Below are 24,152 nucleotides of genomic sequence, written 5' to 3' on the forward strand. Positions count from 1 at the left end.
ATGCCACACGAGCAGGTTTCCTCTGTCATTGTCCTCGATCCTCCTGACGCTTCTTCAGAGCCAGTATGGCTTTTCGGTAAAGATCTGTCAGGAGACGAGGTCTTGATTACAAAAAAAATGCAACATGGGGTTTAGGGTGAAAGTGGGTACAGTGATCCTCACCAAATGTGGCCGAGAGGTCGACGGCTTGAGACGACGCTCCAGGCGTTCCTTCCGTGTTGATCTTGTTCCTCCTTTTAACTTTCGCACCTTTCTTCTTTTTCCTCTTTTGCCCCTTGGCTGCACAGACAAATAATATTGTAGTACTGTAATCCCGCGCACACCCACAGCTACTTGCTCAAAAGAAAAAAGAAAAAAAATAAATAAATCACAGAAGTTGCGTTTGGTGTGCGCGTGTGTGCACTTTCCGAAATGCTCTATAATGCCACAAGATGGCACCAAAGCCTGGAGTGGGCATAGTACTTTGGGCTCAAGGAAGTATGTTGAAGTGATCCATCTCCACTTGGGGGCAATCTTTGTATGTAGGGGGAGAAGCTAAGTTTAGCCTGGGTTGTCAGCGGAAAAACTCACAAGGGTCTTTGCCACACTTTATTTTTCGGGGGTTATGTTGGAGGATGAGTTTAACATTTGGGGGGAGAGCATAGTTTGTGGTATATTTATGGTTTACACCAGGGATGTTCAAACTGAGGGCCACATACAGAAAAATCGAACTAATTGTGTTTATGACACGTGCAACAACAATTCGACATGCTGTAAATCTACAAATGGTAAGCAGTTAAACATTTAAAGCAAAAAAAAATACATACAATAAAAAAAAAAGATGCGATATCAGAAATATCGTTTGAAAATTGCATGACAACTTGTCACATTGAACTCAAAACCCTTGTTAATTAAAAACCATTTCAGAAAAAAAAAGTGTGAGAAATTGTCATAAAACCTTTTTAGCGTTAACAAAATGTATATATTAAAAAGTGGGTCATCTTGTAACATTCCATTTAAAATGTTTTAATGTGAATTGAATTCAACAAAATGACCGATTAAAACATTGATGAAAAATTGCGTGATGAATTTACACAAACAATTACGAAGTGTGAAATCTTGTAACGTTCCGTTATTTTATTTTATTTTTTTATTGAATAAAAAGCTAAGCTTTTGATGTGTTGAATTTGTATTATTAGAATATGCGGCGTGCCACAAATGCGACTGGACTGCGCAGGCAGGTGTACCTAATGTTCCGACCTGCCCTTACCTCTGAGGGGCTTGTGGTCGTCGCGCGGCGATTGCGCATCGGGGGTGTCGTCGTTGGCCTTGCCCTTCTGTCGCGGTCTCGCCTTACCGGGCGGGCCGAGCGCGCTGCCGGTTTTGCGCGGCCGGCCGGCGTTGTCGCGCTCGCCTCGGCCGGGCTCCTCCTCCTCCTCCTCCTCTTCTTCCTCCCGCTCGTTTGCCGTCGCGTCCGCTTGCTCGTCTACGTCGGCTTCGATGAGCCTTTTCTTCCTCCTGGTGGATTTCTTCAGCGTCTTTTTCAGTGTGTTCTCCTGACAATGACAGTTCATCCCGCTAAATATTAGGGCCAGATTGTCGTGGTCTGGCGCAAACCTATTCACCTTCTGCAGTATGTCCCGGATGGGCTGCAACTTTCCTTCCCCTTTGCTCATGTTTTCCTTGTCCTTTGGCCTGTGAACCTGACGGAGGTCCGACTTGCTGCTGAATAACAAAAAGTCACATTCAGGATTCGGGTAATGTCGGTAAAGCCGTGGGAGCAGAAGCCCCCAAACGAGCGGCGATACGATCATTGAGCCTCGTCCGCTCGACGGCAGAAGCGACAATTGATCTGTGCGTCCACTTTTAGCGGGCCATCGAATTGCGAGTGATCTGACGTACGAGTTTTTTAAGATAACAGCCTTGTTTTGTGGGCAATGATTTGTTGATGATTGATGATGAGCTGTTAGATTTGTAATCTTATTTCCGTCTGTTTTTTGTTTTCTTTTAATACAGTACACAAACACGGTAGTATAGTATGTTGACAGCATTGACCATAAAAAAAAACAGAAAAATATGTACACATTGTTAAAGTTTATGCAGAACAAGTCACTGTGTAGTCACAAAACACGACAGAAAATGATTTCGGAGTTAACAAAATCGTCAAACTCAAATTAACGGCTGCAATTGCCAGCTACTTGTTTTTCAAGGGTGGCAAATCTGTCTACCGCGCTGTTGTGACTCAGATGCTGAAGTGTCTTTTTTTTTTTCAATTTAAATGACTGCAAGACTGTGAATTCTTCCACTTCTCGATACATTGCAACACATTGGAATAATAACACAACACCGTTTGCTCCCAAATACATTTAAAGTCGCAGAGATTATAGTTTGGCTGCCTATGTGACGGAAATGGTGGGAGAAAAATATTCACCAAATACTTTTAAATTAAATAAAGTAACATTAAAGGAGCCTTGAAAATGTCTGCGACAGGTTCATTCGGCTTGTATTTATCTCGAGGCGCTCCAGTTTTCCCGAAAAATAGGCCTCACGACGCCACAGCTAACCTTACCGTTTAACCCGTTTACCTCTCTGCCTCGTTTTGTTGATTTTTCGCGGTGCGCTCAATAAAACGCGCGCGTATCCGTACTGTAGCGGCACAAACTCACCGTCGACTCTTGTTTCTTCTTCTCGGCTTCTCCGATTTGCCGTTCCGCTCTCTGGGCTCCGGAGGCCTCTTGCTGTCCCGCGCCACGCGGGCGCACAGCCGCGGGTAATCCAGACAGACGGCTCGCAGCAGCCAGCGGAGGCCTCGGAACGCCTTCCGGTCCGACCGGCGCCGTAGGTCCATTAAGGCCGAACAAGGCTCCTTGCGAGGAGAGGGCAACGGTGGTCGGTAGAATGTCACACAGTCTGATATGAAATGCGCTGGGACTCACAATATGGCACAGAGAGCGGCTCTGGTTGACCAACTTCTCCAATGAGAGCATCTCGATCAGCTCACTTCCCAGCAGGGCGTTCATTTTGTCTTGTTTGTTAGCCAAGCTGTAAAGACGAAAACCCAGACACACTTAGGTTTCTATTTTCATAGAAAACATTTCATTTTTTACGCATATGCATAAAAATGTTGTCCTCTTTTTTTTTTTTTTTTTTTTAATGAGAATAAAAGGAGCATTCTTTTGAGAATAGAAAGGCCATTTCTAGATCATAAAGGCATCCTTTTCCAGAAGGAAAAATAATAATATGATGATTATTATTATTATTACAGACAAAAATGATATCGTTGAAATTCACTTATTAAAATATGACTTTGCTCCCCCGTGAAACTTTGACTTTAGCAAAGCAAAGGAAAGCAAATGTATTTCTGTAGCCCATTTCATACACAAAGTAACTCAATGTGCTTTACATGATTAAAAGCATTTAAAAACAAAGATCAAAGAAAAACCAGCTTATAAACATTTAAAACAGAGAGAAAAATAAATAAAGAAATACAATAAAAATACAATTCAAACAGCATACAGTGCAAGAAATATCACTTAAAAGTGTAAATGCTCTAAAAATCATGGGCAAAAAGAAGAGTTTTGAACCTGGACTTCAAAACATGCACAGTTGGCGCTGACGTCCCTTCTGTTGGCAACTCATTCCATTCGTGTGCAGCGTAATAGCTAAATGCTGCGTCACCGTGTTTGCGTTGGACTCTGTGCTCCGCTATTTGACCCGAGTCTGTCGATCTCAGAGCCCGACTGGCTTTATATCCCGTTAGCATCTCATTCATGTAGTCAGGACGTAAACCGTTTCGTGATTCATAGACCAGTAGCAGAACTTTAAAATCTATTCTAAAGCTGACTGGAAGTCAGCGTCGAGACTGTAGAATTGGAGTCATATGCTCTGACCTCTTTGTTCCGGTCAGCACCGGAGCCGCAGCATTCTGAATGAGCTGCAGCGGTTTAATGCTCTTTTTAGGGATTCCAGTCAGAAGACCATTACAATAGTCAAGTCGACTTGAGATAAAAGCATGGATGAGCTTCTCCTGGTCTGCTTGACGCATGCAAGCCTTCGCTCTGGATGTGTTCTTCAGATGGTAGAAGGCAGTTTTATAGTTGATTTGATATGACCGTTGAAAGTCAGGTCGGAATCTATCAGAACACCGAGGTTTCGGACCTGGTCTCCAGGTTTTTACTAACAGCAATTCTCTTTTTTTTTTTACTGCCAAAAACAATGATCTCAGTTCAACTTTAATATAATAATACGACTTTATCTTGAAAAAATACGACTTTCGGCAAAATAAGTCTTTGTTCTTGTAAAGAATTAAACTTGTTTTTTCTTGATTGTTTTTTTTTTTTTTTTTTTTTAATTCTTAATTCCAATGGCATTTTTTTTTTTATTCCAATGGCATTTAGGGCTAAAGATGTTCGTTATGTTTAATTGGTGTTTATGATTAGCCGGGGTCCTTGTGAAGAAAAAGAACAAAAACTGTGAATATTGCTGCAAGTGTAGACGCACGCCACTAGGGCGTAGTGTGGACAAAGGAAGAAATTGAACATAATTACACCAGGATGGGTTTTCCTGCCACTCTGGGCTGCTTGAGCAGGTCAGCCAGGACCTCCTTGACCTCCTTGATCCTCGGCCGGTCGCCGGAGTCCACCACGAAGACGAAACCGTGCGCTTCGCCGTAAAACTCCCCCCAGGCCCCCTGCGACTCCGACGAGCCGCCCACGTCCAGCAAGGTGACCAGATAATTCTCCACTCTCAGCTCGCTCCTCGCGCAGCCGTGGGTGGGGCCTCCCTCCACGGCGTGGGGGACTGGCGGGGAACGGAGAAGTACACGTCAATGCGGCACCTCCGAAACGGGAAGATGGCGAACACGAACTGAAAACATGGCCACGCGAGCAACCCATTTATAGATACCTCTTAACATGCCTCGGACGGAGGACGTCTTTCCTGCTTTGTCGAGACCGACCACCAGAACGGTCACTCGCCTGCGAAAATCAATCAAATATTCAGCCTTCCAAGTTTCGCGTGGCACGAAATTGACCGAACAATTCACGAAGCTTACACGAGAGGACCAAAACAGAAGAAGAAATATCTCAGTATGATGCAGTTGACTTCCCAGGCGCCGACCGCAGGGACAATCGAAAGCGAGCATTATGACAGCATCCAGTAGACGCTCACCTGATTGGCTCCTGGATTTTGGAGAACCAGCCGCAGCAGTTGCTCATCAGGTTGAACATGTCGTCTTGAAGTGAGCAAGGCGCGCACGCCGGCCACCATTTTCTCTGCGGGCGGTACCTGGAAGCAATTCAGGATTATCAACTGAAACGCTCGCAATTTCCGATTCATTGAAAGAAATGACGTTTTCTACAAGATTCTAATTGATTGAGATGCACCTCAGTGGTTCATTTGGGGCAATGCATAATCAATCGGAGCGAAGCAAAATGTTAAAACCAATATTTGTTCGGGTGGACGACCATGCAGTGTTGCAAAGAAATGGAAATGGGATGTTTGGAATTTAAAAGATGGGATGAGCATGGAAAAAGTGGGGGGGAATACTCGTGGAAAACCTTGGTAAAAAAACAACAACAACTTAAAGCTTATAACAGCTAACAGAAATGAAAAAATAAAACCTCATCAGGAAATCCTAATAAAACACTTAATAAAAACAAATACTCTTATTTTTATTTATTTATTTTTTTTTTTTTTCCCCGAAGCTTTGGAATTTGTTTTCTCTCCTGGCATTTTTCGGATGTCAACTTTTTACCAAATGAAATCTACAAGACGGATTTTGAAGCTACAAGAAGTGACAAACGCTCAAAATGCTCATCAAACTTTGATGCCACGCTCTGCCCACATCAGATGGCGTAGGCGGGAAAAAAAAACCTTGGAAATGTATGTCCACGCATTTGTCTGGGAAAGCTGCTTCTCATCGGGGCGCCTTCGGAGGAATTCCCTAATGGGGAGTCGGTCAAAGTACGAGGCCTGCAATTTGCCCAAAATGACTGCTTCAAACCAAAATGGCTGACTTCCGGTTCAAGTGGCTCCTTGAGGCTTTTTCAAGCATCTTGCATGTCCATCCAATTCCACGTCGATAGGTCAAACTGGTGGCGGGGGGCTATTTTTTGTTTTTTCAAACTTTCTAGGGGGCGCTATCGGGCGAGTTAAAATCCCCTAAAATCCATCGACGGTCACCGAGATACATGTGCCGACCGACATTGGCAGGTTTCGGTACACAGCAGGTGTCTGAGCTCAGCAGACGGCAACAGCGACAAAAACACACACACACACACACACACACACACACACACACACACACACAAGAAGCGGCAGGTCTTTGATTCCAGTGCATCTGTTCTGTCTTTGTATAATCTGCTGAAGGAACTTGAGAACGACCTGCTTTTCCCGCGCCGTGAACAAGTCGACCCATATTTGCTTTGACGTATAAGTCGTCATCGTGGAAGTGAACGACGACAGGTTCCGAGTCACTCGTACAGATATTTGCAAATGTAGAGCCGGTAGTAAAAATGCTAATACGCGCAAAGCATTGATTTAGATGTACAGTATTTTACATTCATACTGATTCTTTTAGTACAATTTAACAATAGGTTTGACATTTCCTGATTTAATTTTTACGACGTAGCAACTTATCTACCTGCGTTTGATATTTCTGTCATACAATCACCAGATATAATATTTGAGTCCAGTACAAGGTACATTTTTTTCAGTATAAATACTGGTGCCTGTCAATACATTGGCATTTCTAGAAAGGTTCATTTATTTCAGTCGTTCAAGTCAAAAAGTGAAACTCATATTATTCCCATTCATTCAACACATTGCAATTCTGACCTAGTTTCTACATTTAAAAATCATTTTGATTGATTCTTGTGTATTATTCAAATGTCTTGACACGGTGAACTTGAGGATTTCGTTAGGTGTACATTATAGGCCAGTCTAGTACCCGCACTCTTTTACTACGAAGCCACGCTGTTGCAACACGTGCAGAATGTGGTTTGGCATTGTCTTGCTGGAATAAGCAGGGGCGTCCGTGAAAAAGACCTCGCTTGGATGGCAGCGTATGTTTCTCCAAAACCTGCATGGACCTTTCAGCATTAATGGTGCCTTTGCAGATTTGTGACTTACCCATGCCATTGGCACGAACACAGCCTCATACCGTCACAGATGCTGGCTTTTGCACTTTGCGTCCATAACAGTCCGGATGGTTCTTTTAATAATAATGAATCATAATTTAACAATGCTGCATACTGTTCAATTGCGCAACATAATTATTACTCTCGTAATCGTGAATAAATGAGGGCTTCGATATGTGTTATTTTTAGCACAGGAAAGCACAGAGCCTAAATCTGAACGTGGGCACTTTGAATGTCGGGACTATGACGGGAAAATCTCGGGAGTCGGTTGACGTGATGATTAGGAGAAAGGTTGCTATATTGTGTGTCCAGGAGACCAGGTGGGAAGGCAGTAAGGCTAGAAGTTTCGGGGCAGGGTTGAAATTATTTGACCATGGCGGAGATGGGAAGAGATCGGGGTTGCATTTGTATTGTTTTTATACCGTGTAGTTTGCAGTACTGGTCACCTTATTTACAGTAACTACATGAGAAGGGGGGATATTAGAAACACCACTCTGTGTAATGCAGTGCAGTTCTTCACCACTATCAACTACCATTAACAATCGAGTATTAATAACTAGTAAATACAAATACACATGACAGTGTCAATAAAATTATGATTGTCGTGAGAAATGCAGAATTTTCGATTCTGCTCTTGTGTTGGATCTCATTGGAGTTTGAAGGCGTACCTAATGAAGTGTCTGGTGAATGACTCAACCGTGCCACGGGAAAGTAGCTTGATGGATTTGTTTCAGCGTGTTTAATACATTCATCCTACGCATACAACGACATGACACGGTAAGAGTTGTCACTCTTAAAACATATGTAGTACTAAAGCTGATCAAACACACGCATTGAATTAAGTTAGCGATAACAAAGACGTGCACCGATTGATATAAAACATACTTCAACCAAACATCAGTGATTGATCGTCGTACATGCGCCGTGCCCGTGACAGCTACGAACATGTGAAAGGAAGTAATAATCATACTTACAGAAGTGGATCTATGTCCATGCATTTGTTTGCGTACAGCTATGCACTAACATTTTGGGCCCGCCTGCTACGACCCTTAATCAGGCTCACGCTAAGCCTCCGCGAGGCGCCACCTGTGTTTTGCTCTCGCAGCCAATCGCGTGCACACGCCGTGACCTAGTAGCTCGGCCTACGGGACGGCACGCTCGGTCCCTCTTTAACGGGCCTAAAGCGTCTTAATGGGGATCGCCATTACGTTAGCTACGTCCAAACGGGCTAAACGGGTCCCGTGGCGGGACCGGGTGATGCCCGAAAGTGGCACCATTGTGGCATGTCGCGTTTGGACACATTTAGGCCGCGTGGACAATGGCGTCACCTTGACAACGAAGACGCCCGCATGTCACATCCCAACGTACATCGTGCTGAGAGGTGCCCAAATTATTATGCATATACAGTACAGAAGGGGTTGTGTTGTATAAACACAAAGGTGGCAAAAGTACACTCAATTTCTACTTAAGAAGAAGTACACACTCTGGTAATTAGTAGAAGTACTTTTACTTGAGTAAAAGTTTAAAAAAAAAAATTTGGAAAAAAAAGAAACTAACGCGTCTATTTTGACAAAGTAAGGAGTAGAACATAAAAGTATCTGAGATCAAACGAAGAAAGTTAACAGTAATGCGTCAGAGATAAATACACTCAGATAAAGTATATATCAAATAAAAAATAAATACCTGAAAAATAGTATAGTAACAAAGTACAGTACTGTATTTGTACTTTGTTACTTCCTACCAGTGAATAAACATTTGAGTTTTGTTCTTCTGGAGGAGTTTTTGCACAAGTTGGATTGAAAAGGAAACATTTCTGCTGTAACTTCATCGTCAGATTTGTATTGGTAAAATAGCATTTTTTAGTTTTTTATTTTTTTTTAAACTTACTCTCTCTATTTATGACAGAAATACAAGTTCTTTGCCACCTCTTTGTTTAAAAAAAAAAAAAAACATTGTATGTAATAATTTCTTTGTATTTTGAGTCATTTCGCAAATCCGCGATGTTACAGAAGCAAACATAATTGTTTTTTTTCACGACACGTTGATTATGCTTAATCATTTGGAACACAATGCAAACAGGGTGAGCAAATTATTAGAAACACTTGTCAGTATGATACATAATTATGATGACGTTAAAAACATTTTTAGGTTTTTAACCAAACAAAGCGAGGGATTGGCCGCCATGCAATTTTAACAGCAAATAAAAACTCAGACGAGACCCGCACATGCTCATAATACATAATAATAATAAACATGTATTATGTTGTTGTTGTTGTTGTTGAATTATATGTGTACTGTATTAAGTTGTTTAAAAGGTTCTCCACCTTGTTGATAGCATGTCAGGGAAGACGAGAGCCAAATAATTTACGTCTTATTTCTTTACGTCATGATTTGATTAGAACACATGAATGATCTTATCTTATTTAACGAGGTAGATTTATGGACAGCAGCATTATTGCATTGCGCGTTACATGTCACTGTGCACGAACACAATGATGCCATTAGCCTACTGCGATGCAAAAGAAACACCACTAGATGGCGTCAAAGTCTCTATTTGTCTACATGGCAGGAAAAAAAAAAAAAGAAGTGAGGCAAGCATATTTTCCATCGTATCTTTTTTTTCCTCCAGAATTATAAAGTGTGTAGTGAAATTCACTAGAAGTTATATTTAAAAAATAATAATAATTTTATAACATCACCCATACTAAACATCTGACATCAATAGTAAGATAGATAGATAGATAGATAGATAGATAGATAGATAGATAGATAGATAGATAGATAGATAGATAGATAGATAGATAGATAGATAGATAATTGGGCCCAATTTGGACAATTTTACTTGGGGGGGTGTACTCACTTTTGTTGTCAGTGGTTTAGACATTAACAAAGGGATGGTAAATTTATACTGTTATTCAAGCTGTACACTAACAACTTTACGTCATCGCAAATTGTCATTTCCTCCCCTGCAAAGATTTAAGATGTTGCCTGTTGTTAGATTGTAATGTACGGTCAGAAAGTAGCTCAAGCGTGTTTGTACTTTGGATGCATAAACATTGAGATTATGGAGGCACGGTTAGTTGGTTTGTTTGATCTCATGAAGTCATTAGACTAATGTCCACAATTCTGGGACCGCCCTCCTCTCCTGCAACCCGCGAGCCTTACGTCATCTGACGCTCAAACACACACACACACACACACACACACACGAGGCAAAAAACCCAGCTGAGGTCAAGCGTAGCCGCCACACCCCACGTTCGCTCCACGTAGCACACATCCCAGTTGATTTTTGCACTCTGCGCGAACCTCTGAATTCAGAGGCCGTCTGTAAGTCGCAAAAGGTCGCGTCGCGCGAGCCTTTGGGCCTCCTCCGTAATGAGATTTCCATCTTCCGCGTTCCCCGCGGGAGCAGCGCACCTCTGCAGTTCTGGAGTCAGTGACCCGCGGCAACACACGCACGAGTAACGATCAGCCTTCATTTGTGCCGTCCGCTTCCTCCTCGCATTTACCGAGATTACGTCCGAGCAAGTCCGCAGCGCGTTGGGGGCGAGCGCTCGGCTCCATTTGTTCCCCCTCCCCCGTAGGAAACAATACAAATTTGAATAATATTCTTCCGGGATCCAACTTGCCGAAAACAAGTACCTATTTGACATTTAAGAGTGTTGTTAAAACAACAAAAAATAAAGTGTATAAAATGAGGCTTCAAAATCAAGCCGTTTTCGTCGCTGTCAAAAATGTGGGCGTGTCCGGCAAAACCACACCCCGCTCGACTGTCAATCAACTTCTACGACCTGAAAAACAGATGCCACGTCATCTAGCGCGTCGTAATTGAAAACTGAAATGGTAAAAAACTAATAAAAAAAAAAAACAGCTTTGTGCAATTCAGTATCTCCAATATTGAGTGTTACGTAGTTGCCAGTCTTCTTGAACCGAACTGCCAAAGTGGCTCTCTTGACCCCGATTTCATGGAACGTGCGTTCCAGTGAGCCAGCGCGACGTGAACAACAAACGAGGACACGACCATGTCAAACGTCAATAAGTTGCAGAGTGACTCACTCTTCGCTTCTCTCTCTCGCTACGACTGGACAGTTCCCAGGACAACAAGCCCAAGGACTCCCAGTGGGCGAACACTAAAAATGGAAGTGCAAAGTAACTGAACTCTCATTGCTAAATGTATCCCAGGGCCAAGTTGTCGGCGTGTTCCTCCACAAGCACGATGATCCGCCACAAAACATTTGTTGCTGACTGCGGTGGAATCGTTCAGGAGGGGAACCACGCACAACCGCTCATGCTGAAACATATTTAAAATCAAATATGCATCATTAAGGAGAGAATATGGAGACAGGTATTGAAATGTAACCATCATGATGGCTACATTTGAAGGCTGCATGGAGCTGACACACTCGTCTCTCTTTCAACAACTTCTTTTTTTTTTTTTTTTTTTTTAAAGCTCAAGACCCCAAATTATTACCATTTTTTTTTTTTCCCCTCCCTTTGACCCAAACCAACTAAAAAGCATCCTCTATTGCCACAACATTATCAACTACACCACACAGAGTCGGAGAAATAATGATTTGTTGATTTTGTTTACAGCCTTAAAAAAAAGAAATAAAGTTTCTATAACTTGTACATTGTGTCTTGTTATACAGTTTGGCTGATACTTCGCTAAACAACCCTAAAATGTTGTTTGTAAGTGAGCACATTTATGAATTCAGCAGATGATCAAATACTTATTAGTATACACTGATGATAAAAAGCACAACAGGCATGAATTTACCACACCAAACAGGAATTATCTGCCAAGAAAATGTATTCCTGCTTGAATAAAAACATCTGTGAGAATAGAAAAAAAAAATCAAAATAAGCGACTTGGGAAAGGTTGATCTTCAGTAATGTGCTGGAGGGCTTTGTCATTGGACACCAATGTAAATATTTACCTCTTCCTGGTCGCAAAAAAAAAGGTAAATGGGAGTGTCGAGTGACACACCTTTATTTACTGTAAATATTGACTCCTCATGAGTGATTTGGAGTGACGAAGTATAAAAGCGGACTGGTTTTGGGGGGTTATTTATGACAACACGTTTATCCACAATTATTTATCAGCACATTTTCACAACGGGCCAACTATGAACTTTAGTATAAGCTATAAACTTTGTATACAAAGACAGTGAGAGGAAAAAGTACGTGAACCCAGTGGAATTTCTCACATTTCTGAATACATTGGTCATAAAAGTTAAAAATAACCCTTTCATTTTGAAAGGCCGAAACCGGATGCGCACGCTTGGTCGTGTTCTCTTATTCTGAGCGGCGGTCCTCTTCACATCCGGTATCGTGTTTGTTTTGTACGCGAGCTTGCTCGTTTGCTTTTTTGTTTTGTTTTGTTTCATAATTTTTATACAGCAGCAGCACGAAAGAGGCGAAAACACATGCAGCCGCAATCACGTCAGCCGCCGCCGCCACGAGACGCACATGTCGGACGTGGGAGGTTTTACGCCTGCGAACTTGACGACGTGACGAGGCACAACTTCCACGCCGTCGGACCGAGCGAGCGAGTCGCTCCGACGCCGGCCGGGGAGCCAACGGCTGCTTTCCCGGCTTCCCAAAGGCGTTTCCTCTGCTTAACGTGGACTCAAAACGTCATTTTCAACACAGGCAAGAGCAATGGCGGCAGGTTGGAGAGACTGTGCCGAACTAATGGACGCTAAAGTTCCTTCGTTTGAATACGTGCGTGCCCTTGGTGGTTAAAGCGGCGGGGGGGGGGGATTTGTATTTTTTTTTAAATTATTATTCTTTGTAAGTACTCACCATGGAGGAGCAGGAGAGGGAGATTTCGTACGCGGAGCCCTCGGCGTCGGACAGCGGGGTGGTGGTGGTGGTGGTGAATCCGAGCCGCGCGCGCCCCCCGCTGGGCGTGCTGCTCGCCACGCTGCTCTACTGCGCCGAGCTGCTCAACGCCGCCGCGCTGTGCGCCAGCTACGGCCGCACGGACGACCGGCACTGGCTGGCCTTCACCGTCGCCTTCATGCTGGTGCCGGCCGCGCTCATCCAGCTCACCCTCATCTTCATCCACAGGGACGTGGGCCGAGACCGGCCGCTCGTCCTCCTGCTGCACCTGCTGCTCCTGGGGCCCGTCATCAGGTCGGAAGGGTTGCTGCAAAGACACACACACAAAGTAGAAATACTGTCTCATGTACTGTAGACCAACAAACAGTAGATCATCTGGAGCATAATATAAGAATACTCCAAGGCATTGATTGTGTATCCTCAGTGAGAACGACTATTATTATGGGTCAGTTCTATGAGTCGTCACGTGTATCCCTATGTGTGTGTTATACTGCCTCCAGGTGGCAGAGGCTTGCACGACAAAAGGAGCAGCACGATGTCCATTAAATTGAAGCACACAAAAAAAAGATGTTGAATTCTTAACATTCTATTTTACCATCTCATCAATACCGTATGTTTTTATAAAGTACAATATGAGCAAGAGCTATTTTACTTTTTACTTTTTTACTTTTGGTTGGTTTTTTTTTCGGGGGGCCGGGACAAATTCAAGACATTTCCATTCATTTTAAAGGGGACAGATGATTTGAGGGTTTCGAGTTGCGAGCGTGGTCACGAAATAAATGCAACTTGTATCCTAAGGCACCACTGATTCAACTCCTTTACTCAGTGGCAGACAAATCACGATCAGCAAGGTCTTGCCTGCTGGCCTGAACGCGATCACAAGCGCTGACCTGCAGTGGCTATATAAAGTCTACACACCCCTGTTCAAACGTCTGGCTTTTGTGATGCAAAAAAAAAAAAGATAAGATAAATCATTTCCAAACTTTGACCAATAACCCGTACAACTCGATTGGGGGGGAAACAAAATCTTGAAGACAGTGGGAGTAAAAATAAACAACAGAGATAATGTCGTTACACAAGCTTTGCTGCAAACCAAATTCTGACAAGATGATTAGGACTGAACTGACGATAGGTCATTCATGAATAAAACCAAATAATGTAACAAAAAAAAAATCATACATTGACAATCACACCATGTTTTTGTGTTTTAATTTAAAAAAAAAAAAAAAAAAAAATATATATATATATATATATATATGTGTGTGTGTGTGTGTGGCGGTGGTTGTGTTGTTTTTGCTCAATGACAATAAACTAACAATCTGATAGTGTTCCTATCTGACGCAAATGATCTCAAAGCGGCGCAACGATCCGTGACGCTGGAAGCCTTTTGTGACGTGTGATGTCCTCTTCGACGCTGAATAAACACTTTCTATTTGATTGTGATGCCACGTCATTCCTGCCTTTTGTCAAGATGAATGTGCGGGTTTGGCACCGAGTCATGCAACATCTTGGCAAATGTGGCTAAAGAGTTTGGGGGAAAAAATAACAAATTCCTGGCCGCGCTTGTGTGTCTTTAGCCGCAACGTCACGTGTATTCGTGTGGCTAAACCTTGGACCGCACTTCGCCACTGGGAAGCCAATAAGCTTCTCGCGACGTGGGCCCAATTAAATCAGGACTAGAGCTGAACGACTTGAGGGAATACCGTTTTTAAAAATGTAAACGGACAATGAGCATGTGACCACCTTAATGATCACCGTGAGCGGCATGTCAGTGAAACAAAGGCCACACACACACACACACACACAGTAGCACACTAGCATTCATCCTGCATTCCGCTTCCTCTGTTTTATCTCCAGCTGATGGGAACACATTTGCCTGTGCTCTCTGTTGCCTTCCTGTGCTTTACTCGGGGATGATTTAATGGCTGAGCTCATGGCCGCGCAGTAAAACAAGCTTCGTACTCGTCCGCAGTTCAACACTCAAACGAGACGTTGCACATGAAACTGCGAGTGCCCGCTAAACGTGGAAAACAAATTGAGGACTTGTTAATCACAGCATAACAGAGCAATCCCAAGATAACTTTCAAATTGCTTTCATTCTGTCAGCGGATACGTAGGAATGTCTTTATCTTTGTTCCTGGGTTGAGTGATGCGTTATCGTGGACTGTCTGGAGAGTCGTGCAGTAGATGTGCATGAATTTGAGTTCCCACGTCTTCTGTTTTCATCTTCCTGAGCTCAGCGAATCATAGCAGAAAGCATCTTACCGTGCACTGGCTGCGCATTTACAGTATTGGTTCGCATGTGCTCAATGTTGCGTTCCGGCCTTGCCGCTCGCGTGCGGAGAATTCTCCAGATTCTCGGAATCTTCTGATGATATTATGGAGCGTAGATGATGAAATGCGTAAGTTCCTTGCAATTGTACGTAGAGAAACTTTGTTCTTAAACTAAACGGACTATTTGCTCACGCAGTTGTTGACAAAGTGGTGAACCTGGGGCCTTCACAACTTGTTTTTTTTTTGAACATGTTGCAGCCATCAAACTCAAAATGAGAGAATAGTTGCACCACAAAAAAAAAAAAAAAAAAAAAAAACAGCGTTTGTGTTTGTGTTTTCCTTCTTCCCGACTTTGGCGAGGCACAACAGGAAGTCGGGCACTATCTGTGGCGACTTGACACCCGCAGCCAGCGCCACTGTTTGTCCAATATCTTCTTTTTCCTTCTTCCTGAGTTTTGAGCGATGCAGCGCAGCAAGCAAAAACAGATACTACTGTCTCCGCGCTCACCATCATAGCGTCGTTATACTTGTACAGTATAAGTAGCATGTATTTTTTTTTTTCAACAGCGAGTAAAGTTGTCTAGCTTGCCTCGACTCGTCCCCCTCAAGCGCATACTCAGCTCGCCAAACAATATAATGAGTGTGTCGCACTGGACTTGTCCCAGCGTGCACTGCTTCCCGGGGTCGCTCGCCATACGCGGTCTCGCTCATTGCGGGCGCTCCCAAACAGGACGATCTCGCTGAAGAGCTGTCGAAAGAATTTCCTCAGAGAATATGGCGACACGCCAGTCACTTAAAAGGAAGTTCCTCTGCGTTTGGTCTCGAAAACAACCTCAGCGTATTGATTCGTTTGCCCGATTTACTGATCAATATTGCCAAGCTGGTTCTCAGGAGCCCGAGTGCACGCAAAGTTTCCCGTCAGTCTGCAAGGGGAGCGAGGCGATAAGTGTGTGTGTCGTCTCGACTCTGCCAAATTTGCAGCCGGCCGGCCAGCAGTGTTTCAAAACATTCCGGCGCAGTTTGGCTGCACTGTCAATCCCCGCTTCAGACTTGCGCGCTCGTCGTCGTTTGTATGAATTCCTTCCTACCCAGAAGCTCCCGGAAGGCTGTAAAGCTTGCGTCATCGCATATGAACAGTGTTTAGTTTGTCCTGCGACTGAACACAGAGAGGATTCACCTTGCAAAAGTTTGCAGGACCGCACCCTTGACAGCGTCTGTTTGGCCTTTCAGCCCTCGGGGAAGTGTCTTTTCTTTCCTCGGGCGGCCCTCTGGTGGAGCTTTAGGATTTTGTTCGACATTCAGCAAATCACCATGTTGAATGAAGCATGGGCTAAATACTTTGTAGGATCGTTTTTAGCCATAGTGACCTGTGCAAATGCATTCTAATTCAATTCAATTCCAAAAATATTATTTACTGATAGTAATCCCCCAAGTGAAAACAGGCTGACAGCGGTTCTTCTTCTGGCAGGTGTTTCGATGCCCTGGTGGTGTACTTCCGAGTCGGCAGGAAGGAGGAGCCTTACGTGACCATCACCAGGAAGATCTACCTGAAGCGGGGCGAGGGCACGCGCACCGAGTGCGAAGTCAGCCGCTCGGAGCGCATGCTGGCCACGCACAGGAACGCCTTCAAGCGCACCACCGTCATCCAGGCCTTCTTGGGCTCCACGCCGCAGCTCACGCTCCAGCTGTACGCCACCATCCAGGAGAAGTACATCCTCCCCATCCGATGTAAGAGCATAGACACAAAAAGTCAGGGATGTGGATTGGGGTTTTGGCTGAAGTTTCAGGATGAACTTCAAATGTACTGTAAATGTGGTGGCGTGGGCGCGATCCTATATGGCACCCCCCTCCATACGCTTACAAAAGAAATGGAATCGTATTGTTTTTCAAATTCTAAAGAAAGGTGATCTCCACCCCCTCCAAGTATGTGGCGACCATTGTTAGCATTTGGCGCTATTAGGCACTATAACCTTTGCAGATGAACTTAATGTGACCTTTTCTAAACTTTTAAATACGCTTGTCCCAACTGTTCAATAAAGTAAACCCTTATTGTTAAAATCTGCCCATTAGTCACCGATCATTTATTGTTGGTATATAAATTGAAACGTTTCATATTCGCAATTCAGTGCCATTAAGTTATACTGTAGAGAGGTGCAGGCATTTTCTTCTCCACTTGAGGTCGCCATCCACACACTCCGCACGAGCACAAACCTATAAAAGGCAAGCATATTCTGTTCAAGTAACGTGAACAACAGCCCAATCGGTCAACGAGTTCCTGCGTTAACTATTGGCGGTGTCTCTCACGCCGACGGTGCAGGCAATGTAGTCGATGAAAAGCATTGTGGGAAGTAGGCCGGCAGATCCTGACGCTTCCCGGAATTTTTTCTCGGTGAGGTTTTTCACGACAGTACTGTCCTGGTAGAAAATCAAGCTAAACGTTGCGCTTTACTTGCATTTGTTCCTCCTGTCTTGCTACGAGTGTGTGCATTAGCTATGCGTCAGGCTAAGGTTGCTATTTCAGAATGTATTGCCGCAAACTCCCGCTGTGGCTTGTGTGTTAAACATGTTCTTTGTATGCTCGAGCTATTTGGTGACCGAGAGTTGAGATGACCCAGTAAACCTTCTTTTTTTTCTGCAGAGAATTTGATCTAATGTGAATCACTGCTGCCAAATTAATATCAATAGCAAATAAAGCGGAGTGTGTCAGAGATGCGCAGGTGAGTCAGCATTCCACTGACTCGTTAAAAAAAAATCCGCAATGCACTGAATCTGCAATAAGTGAACTGCGATATAGCGACGGATTACTGTATTCCAGTACTTTTTACCCAATTTAGAGTAGTGTATATTTTCAAGGTAATTGTACACATTGCTGGATCAAATTTCGATAGAATAAGAACAGGGAGAGGACAGATTGTACACTTGTTGTGCACAAACATGTTTGCCCGCATGCATGACGGCGGAAGCGTGCCAATTGACTTGATGGCATGATTCGGTCAACAGTTTACCAAGTTGTTGTGAAAGCGTGGCATTTCCTTTTAATGAGCTTTTTGTAGTTGCACTTATGTGATTAGAGTCTTAGGTTAGAAACAGGTTTCGAATGACCTCTGTCAATGCTTTAATATCCGTGTGTGGACAAAACCATTTATGAACGAATAAGATTACGCCTGTTTTTGGCCTGATTTAAAAGATTTAAGCAAAAATGGTAATGCGGATTAAAGTGCACATTGAGGAATTTTTTTTGTGTTACCCACCATTTGCATTTAGGCAGTGTGTGTGTTGATGTAATGATGTCTAGTTCGACACAACTGCAGGTCATTTTTATTCGGGGGGGGGGATGCGTCTCGGTGCGACGCTTATTTTACTCAATTCGACGAAACACCCGACCATTCATTGGGGCACGGCAAAGCGGCGGCAACTTTTTGAGAGCGGGGGATAACTTTGCTGTTGAGCAAATGCTCGGATTAAAAGTTTATTAAAGGCGAGCGTTACCCGATTAGGCAGCGCGCTGTCCTAGTGGTGAGCACGTCTGCCTCACAGTTCTGAGGTTTGCGGTTTAAATCTCCACCGTGTGGAGTTTGTGAGTCCCACATCCCAAAAACACTCTTGTTAGGTTCATAGAAGAGTCCAAATCAGAGGTGGGAAAAGTATGGCCACATAACATTCATGAAGCATTTTGTTCTGAAAACGAGTGACTCAAAATGCTTTGAGTCAGTTTTTGTTTAATTCATTGATCACATAAAAATATTTGGTTAGTTGATTGTTAATAAAATGAAAAAAATCATCGGGATAAATCATTTTAAGACTGTGACCTATAACCTGTGTACATTTAAAAAAAATAAAAATAAAAAAAAATTTTAGTTACTAAATGTGCATGAAAATTCACCATATTTTCAAATTCATTATGACAAAAATAAGAATTTTTCACTGCTGCAAAGGGGGGGGGAGTATAGTATCCTTAACCAATCGCATTCAAACTCGTTAAAAGGGGGTGGGTCCATTTAAAGTGCCTCGGATTAACCTCGAATAAAGTTGAGTTGTTCTCGTAGGCTTTTCGCAATGTTGTACCTTCTAGCAGAAGCCTGAATGTTTTGTGCAAACCCGGGGTGTGTCGACTTTTGCTGTCCACTGTAGTCGATCGCGCTGTGTGTTTTTGCAGTGACCCTGATGATCATCACGCAGATCTCCGTCATCTACGGCGCCCTGGTGTGCAGCGTGCTGGCCGTCCAGATCCGCTACGACGACTACAAGGTGCGCTTCCGGCCGGCCGCCTACCTGTGCATGATCCTGTGGCGCGGCCTGGAGATCACCACGCGCATCACCGCCCTGGTGCTCATGAGCACGGCGCTCACCCACTGGGTGATCCCGGTGGGCGTGGCCAACCTGCTCTTCTTCTTCTTCCTGCCGTGGGCCGAGTTCTGGGCCAAGAAGGGCACGCTGACCGAGGACGTGGAGAAGAACTTCTCCAAGCTGGGCACGGCGGTGGTGCTGTGCCTGTTCACGTTGCTCTACGCGTGCATCAACGTCTTCTGCTGGTCGGCCGTGCAGCTGGACCTGGGCCACGCCGGGCTCATCGACCGCAAGCAGCGCTGGGGCCGGCTGGCCGCGTACTACGGCGCCCGCTTCGTGGAGAACCTGCTCCTCATCACGCTGTGGTACTTCTTCAAGTCGGACTTCTACGAGTACGTGTGCGCGCCGCTGCTGGCCGTGCAGCTGCTGGTCTGCTACGGCCTGGCCGTGCTCTTCATGCTGCTCTTCTACCAGTTCTTCCACCCGTGCCGCAGCCTCTTCCGCCACAACATCCACGACTGCCTGCGTTGCGTCTGCCGGCGCCGGCGGGCTGACGCGGGCCGGGCGAGGAGGGCGCCGTCGTCCTACTCCGCCGCCGCCACAATGGTGCTGATGCCCGACGAGCCTCGGGAGCCGCCCGACCCGCGCGACCTCGACAGCGACGGGGATCGGCAGGAGACGGCCATCCTGGACGACGTCACGGAATATCCCTGAGAGATCTCAACAGTAGGCACGCCCTCACAATCCAAAACCGCAAGAAACGATCCAGTTTCACGTCATTGGTCCAAACGTGATTTTATTTACCACAAATAATGTAGCTTTGTTCATCCATCGATATCAATTCAATGATCTTCAATTAGATCAATTGCATCTAGTTCTGGTGGTTTGGTGCTGTGCAAAAAGATACCTTGCATGAAATCTACTTCTTTCGTCACAATTAGGCCAAAATCTAAACGATATTTAAGTCCCGTTTAAGAGCCACCCTTAAATTTAGTCAATTCCTGGTTGAAAACGTTGACAATTCCTGGAATTTTGCAATTCTATGCGGCACACCACCAAACAAAAATGTCACAAAACGTTTTCGCAGTGACTGGACAAAGCCCTTTCCCCCCAAGGGGAAAAATTAAAAATAAAATAACATCAGCCAAAAAAGAAAAAAAAAAAAATAGCTTCCAGATGATTTGATTTCAAAGTCATGCGCAGCAAGTGCAAATGTGCAAAGACTGTCTTCTGCTAACGACCCAGGCTAAACTCAGCTGCTCCCCAACAAACAAAGCTTGTCGCTCAGTCAGGTTATATCAGGTGAAATGACTTCCTTGGACCAATTACTGGACTGCTTTCCTATTGAAACCTTGGTACCACCTTGTGGCATCTGCAAGGATTTCAGAAAGAGAACAAAATCTGCGACTATAGAGTGTGCGGTTTTTAGCAAATAGCCAGGGATACGTTCGACAGAAAGCAAAAATTCTAGAGTAGTCAACTGTGAATATGCGGCAATTACTGCAATGATGATATGGTCTCGATTTACAACCCCAATTCCAATGAAGTTGGGACGTTGTGTTAAACATAAATAAAAACAGAATGCAATGAGTTGCAAATCATGTTCAACCTGTATTTAATTGAGTACACTACAAAGACAAGATATTTCATGTTCAAACTGATCAACTTGATTGTTTTTAACAAATTAACTCAATCATGAACTTAGAATTTGATGGCTGCAACACGTTCCAAAAAAGCTGGGACAGGGTCATGTTTACCGCCGTGTTGCATCACCTTTTCTTTCTACAACATTCAATAAACGTTTGGGAACCGAGGACACTAATTGTTGAAGCTTTGTAGGTGGAATTCTTTCCCATTCTTTCTCGATGTACAGCTTCAGCCGTTCAACGGTCCGGGGTCTCCGTTGGCGTATTTGACGCTTCATAATGCGCCACGCATTTTCAATGGGAGACAGTTGTGGACTGCAGGCAGGCCAGTCTAGTACCCGCACTCTTTTACCACAAAGCCACGCTGTTGTAACACGTGCAGAATGTGGTTTGGCATTGTCTTGCTGAAATAAGCAGGGACGTCCGTGGAAAAGACGTTGCTTGGATGGCAGCGTATGTTTCTCCAAAACCTGTATGTACCTTTCAGCATTGATGGTGCCTTCGCAGATGTGTAAGTTACCCATGCCATTGGCACTAACACAGCCCCATACCATCACAGATGCTGGCTTTTGAACTTTGCGTCCATAACAGTCCGGATGGTTCTTTTCCTCTTTGGCCCGGAGGACACGACGTCCACAGTTTTCAAAAACAATTTGAAATGTGGACTCATCGGACCACAGAACACCTTTCCACTTTGCGTCAGTCCATCTCAGATTAATTCGGGCCCAGAGAAGCCGGCGGCGTTGTTGATAAATGGCTTTTGCTTTGCATATTAGAGTTTCAAGTTGCACTTCCGGATGTCGCGCCGAACTGTATTTACTGACATTGGTTTTCTGAAGTGTTCCTAAGCCCACGCGGTGATATCCTTCACACACTGATGTCGGCTTTTGACGCAGTGCCGCCCGAGGGATCGAAGGTCACGGGCATTCAATGTCGGTTTTGGGCCTCGCCGCTTACATGCGGTGATTTCTCCAGATTCTCTGAACCTTTTGATGATATGATGGACCGTAGATGATGAAATCCCTAAATTCCTTGCAATTGTACGTTGAGGAACATTGTCCTTAAACTGTTCCAACTATTTTCTCACGTACTTGTTCACAAAGAGGTGAACCTCGCCCCATCTTTGCTTGTGAATGACAAAGCTCCTTTTCTACCCAATCGGTGGCACCCACCTGTTCTCAATGAACCTGTTCACCTGTGGGATGTTCCAAACAGGTGTTTGATGAGCATTCCTTCAACGTTCTCAGTCTTTTTCGCCACCTGTCCCAGCTTTTTTGGAACGTGTTTCAGCCATAAAATTCCAAGTTAATGATTTATTTGAGAAAAACAATCAAGTTGATCAGTTTGAACATGAAATTTGAAATTCAATTCAATATAGGTCGAACATGATTGGGGGTTGTACTTACTCCGTGCAAAATCACACAAAGCTCTTATTCTCAGGAAGATGCACAAGTTAATTATTTTGCGTGTCGCTATACTGTGCCGACATAGATGAGCCAAGACACCTTATTTGTCGTGAATACATCCTGTTCAGAGCAACAACGTGAAATTGGATATTTTCTCACAGCACACTAATGTGCCTCAGGACACTAAATCGGGAATGGCTGAATAGAAAAATAGATGACAATGCTCACTTGTAAGAGGTATTCATGTATCAATGTTTATGATTGTGGTTGTAGCATACTGAGAGTTGTTTGAGATATATTGAACCAAAACGACATCATCCTGACAATGACGGCCATTTCTTTTCAAATCTAAGCTAAATATGGATATCATGTTTGAGGGACTTATATCCCCGATCGCCCCAGTGATTCTAATATTTTACCCCGAAACGGCACCACACGGACGACGACGACGACGACGGCGGCCGTGTGGTTTAATTCAAGACACAATTTTTTTTTCAGCGGACTGATATCCCGCCATCACATTACATAGGCGTGTCTAACACAGTACATCTGTAGAGATGACAATATCGTACAAAATTTAAAAAATGGTTCAATTCGCAAAGTGAAGATCGGCTATCGTGTTGATTGATTGAACGGCGAAAAATCCCGAGCCTGACTCCAAAAGACAATTTTGTTCCTTCCAAACCTCTCTGACTTCAAAATTGAGCATTTTTATCTTTGTAACTTTTAGATTGTGCGGGTGTACCTACATAAAAACACAACCGTGTTTGTCGGAGAACTATTTTGGTTGCCTTTCCCTCTGAAGTGGATTTTGCACCCCTGAAGAATGTAGCCTCGGTGGGACAAAGAGTGCCTTGAGAGCGGAACCGCGACCCAAGCAGGTGCGCTACGGACACGTGCCAAAAAAGCGCGTCGGCGTCCGGCCTTCGCCCCATCGCGTGCACTCCAGTTTTCTCCACGACGAGTTCAAATTCACAGGAATTACGATGTCTTCGTCGTCTGCTTGTCGAACCGCTTCGACCGGCTGCGACCGAGGCCTCGCCTTCCGTAAAAACTGGTTTTCGGTTTGGGCGGAAGAAACAAGAAGGAACTCTGGGGGAAATAAACATGGTTGAGTTGGACTTAAATAAGCAAATACAATCACGATTGAGGAACTCAAGGAAAATGTACTCCTCACCCAAAAGGTTTGGGATATTCGCCTTTGGGGGGGAAAGTTCACGATGAAGCTCGAATGCATTTGAATATTTACAGGTGAACAAAATTCGACCTTGTCGGAAGTTTTGAAGCTGTTCCATTATTATTATTATTTTCCTCAAGGGAAGTATAAAGCGTGCCTCCTAGAACAGCTGCACTTTAAATGGTGTGCTAACAATGGATGAACAGTACCACACCCTGGCGAGATTCAAACAGGATGTTATCGTATTGAAAAAAGGAAACCGGAAAAAAAAAACGGGGTGTTATCAGAAGGAAGTGGCCACTGAGGTTAATGTCCCAGTGTCAGTCGCCAGGTTGCAGCAGAGAGACTGGAAGAGTCACAGAAAGGCGTAGCAGTGGACATCCTTGGAAGTTTTCATGGA

At 44.2% G+C, this 24,152-nt stretch overlaps 2 protein-coding genes across 6 annotated transcripts; one reads left to right on the forward strand and one right to left on the reverse strand.

Annotated features, from left to right (window-relative positions):
* On the reverse strand, window positions 1-13,408 carry arl13a (ADP-ribosylation factor-like 13A). Of its 3 annotated transcripts, none has more exons than XM_061685740.1 (10): window positions 12,924-13,408; window positions 5,149-5,265; window positions 4,885-4,955; window positions 4,527-4,779; window positions 2,916-3,021; window positions 2,646-2,845; window positions 1,605-1,704; window positions 1,250-1,535; window positions 163-279; window positions 1-84 (listed from the first exon to the last, which is right to left on the reverse strand). In XM_061685740.1, the coding sequence occupies exons 2-10, from the start codon at window positions 5,205-5,207 to the stop codon at window positions 26-28; spliced, it is 1,251 nt and encodes a 416-aa protein (XP_061541724.1). In that variant the 5' UTR covers window positions 5,208-5,265; window positions 12,924-13,408; the 3' UTR covers window positions 1-25. The 3 variants fall into 3 exon arrangements, with proteins under 3 accessions (XP_061541724.1, XP_061541723.1, XP_061541722.1); XM_061685739.1 differs by lacking the exon at window positions 12,924-13,408 and adding an exon at window positions 8,093-8,168 and having other exon boundaries at window positions 1,605-1,701; XM_061685738.1 differs by lacking the exon at window positions 12,924-13,408 and adding an exon at window positions 8,093-8,168.
* On the forward strand, window positions 12,434-24,045 carry xkrx (XK related X-linked). 3 transcript variants are annotated; one of them, XM_061685737.1, is made up of 4 exons: window positions 12,434-13,256; window positions 16,705-16,964; window positions 19,393-19,915; window positions 20,018-24,045. In XM_061685737.1, the coding sequence occupies exons 1-4, from the start codon at window positions 12,925-12,927 to the stop codon at window positions 20,235-20,237; spliced, it is 1,335 nt and encodes a 444-aa protein (XP_061541721.1). In that variant the 5' UTR covers window positions 12,434-12,924; the 3' UTR covers window positions 20,238-24,045. The 3 variants fall into 3 exon arrangements, with proteins under 3 accessions (XP_061541721.1, XP_061541719.1, XP_061541718.1); XM_061685735.1 differs by having other exon boundaries at window positions 12,434-12,842; window positions 12,917-13,256; window positions 19,393-24,045; XM_061685734.1 differs by having other exon boundaries at window positions 19,393-24,045.
* Window positions 24,046-24,152: the final 107 nt, after the last annotated feature.

This window comes from Phycodurus eques, chromosome 9 (genome assembly GCF_024500275.1).
Source record: "Phycodurus eques isolate BA_2022a chromosome 9, UOR_Pequ_1.1, whole genome shotgun sequence".
Taxonomy (NCBI): Eukaryota; Metazoa; Chordata; class Actinopteri; order Syngnathiformes; family Syngnathidae; genus Phycodurus; species Phycodurus eques.

What these genes read in the sequence shown, in the direction of transcription:
- xkrx (XM_061685734.1), top strand. Translation starts at nt 12,925, where the DNA reads ATGGAGGAGCAGGAGAGGGAGATTTCGTACGCGGAGCCCTCGGCGTCG. An exon ending in CTCCTGGGGCCCGTCATCAG is followed by an intron (nt 13,257 to 16,704) that starts GTCGGAAGGGTT and finishes TTCTTCTGGCAG; the next exon opens with GTGTTTCGATGCCCTGGTGG. An exon ending in GTACATCCTCCCCATCCGAT is followed by an intron (nt 16,965 to 19,392) that starts GTAAGAGCATAG and finishes GTGTTTTTGCAG; the next exon opens with TGACCCTGATGATCATCACG.
- arl13a (XM_061685738.1), bottom strand. Translation starts at nt 8,112, where the DNA reads ATGGACATAGATCCACTTCT. An exon ending in GCAGGAAAACCCATCCTGGT is followed by an intron (nt 3,022 to 4,526) that starts GTAATTATGTTC and finishes TCGTCTTTACAG; the next exon opens with CTTGGCTAACAAACAAGACA. An exon ending in AGAAGAAACAAGAGTCGACG is followed by an intron (nt 1,705 to 2,645) that starts GTGAGTTTGTGC and finishes TTTGTTATTCAG; the next exon opens with CAGCAAGTCGGACCTCCGTC.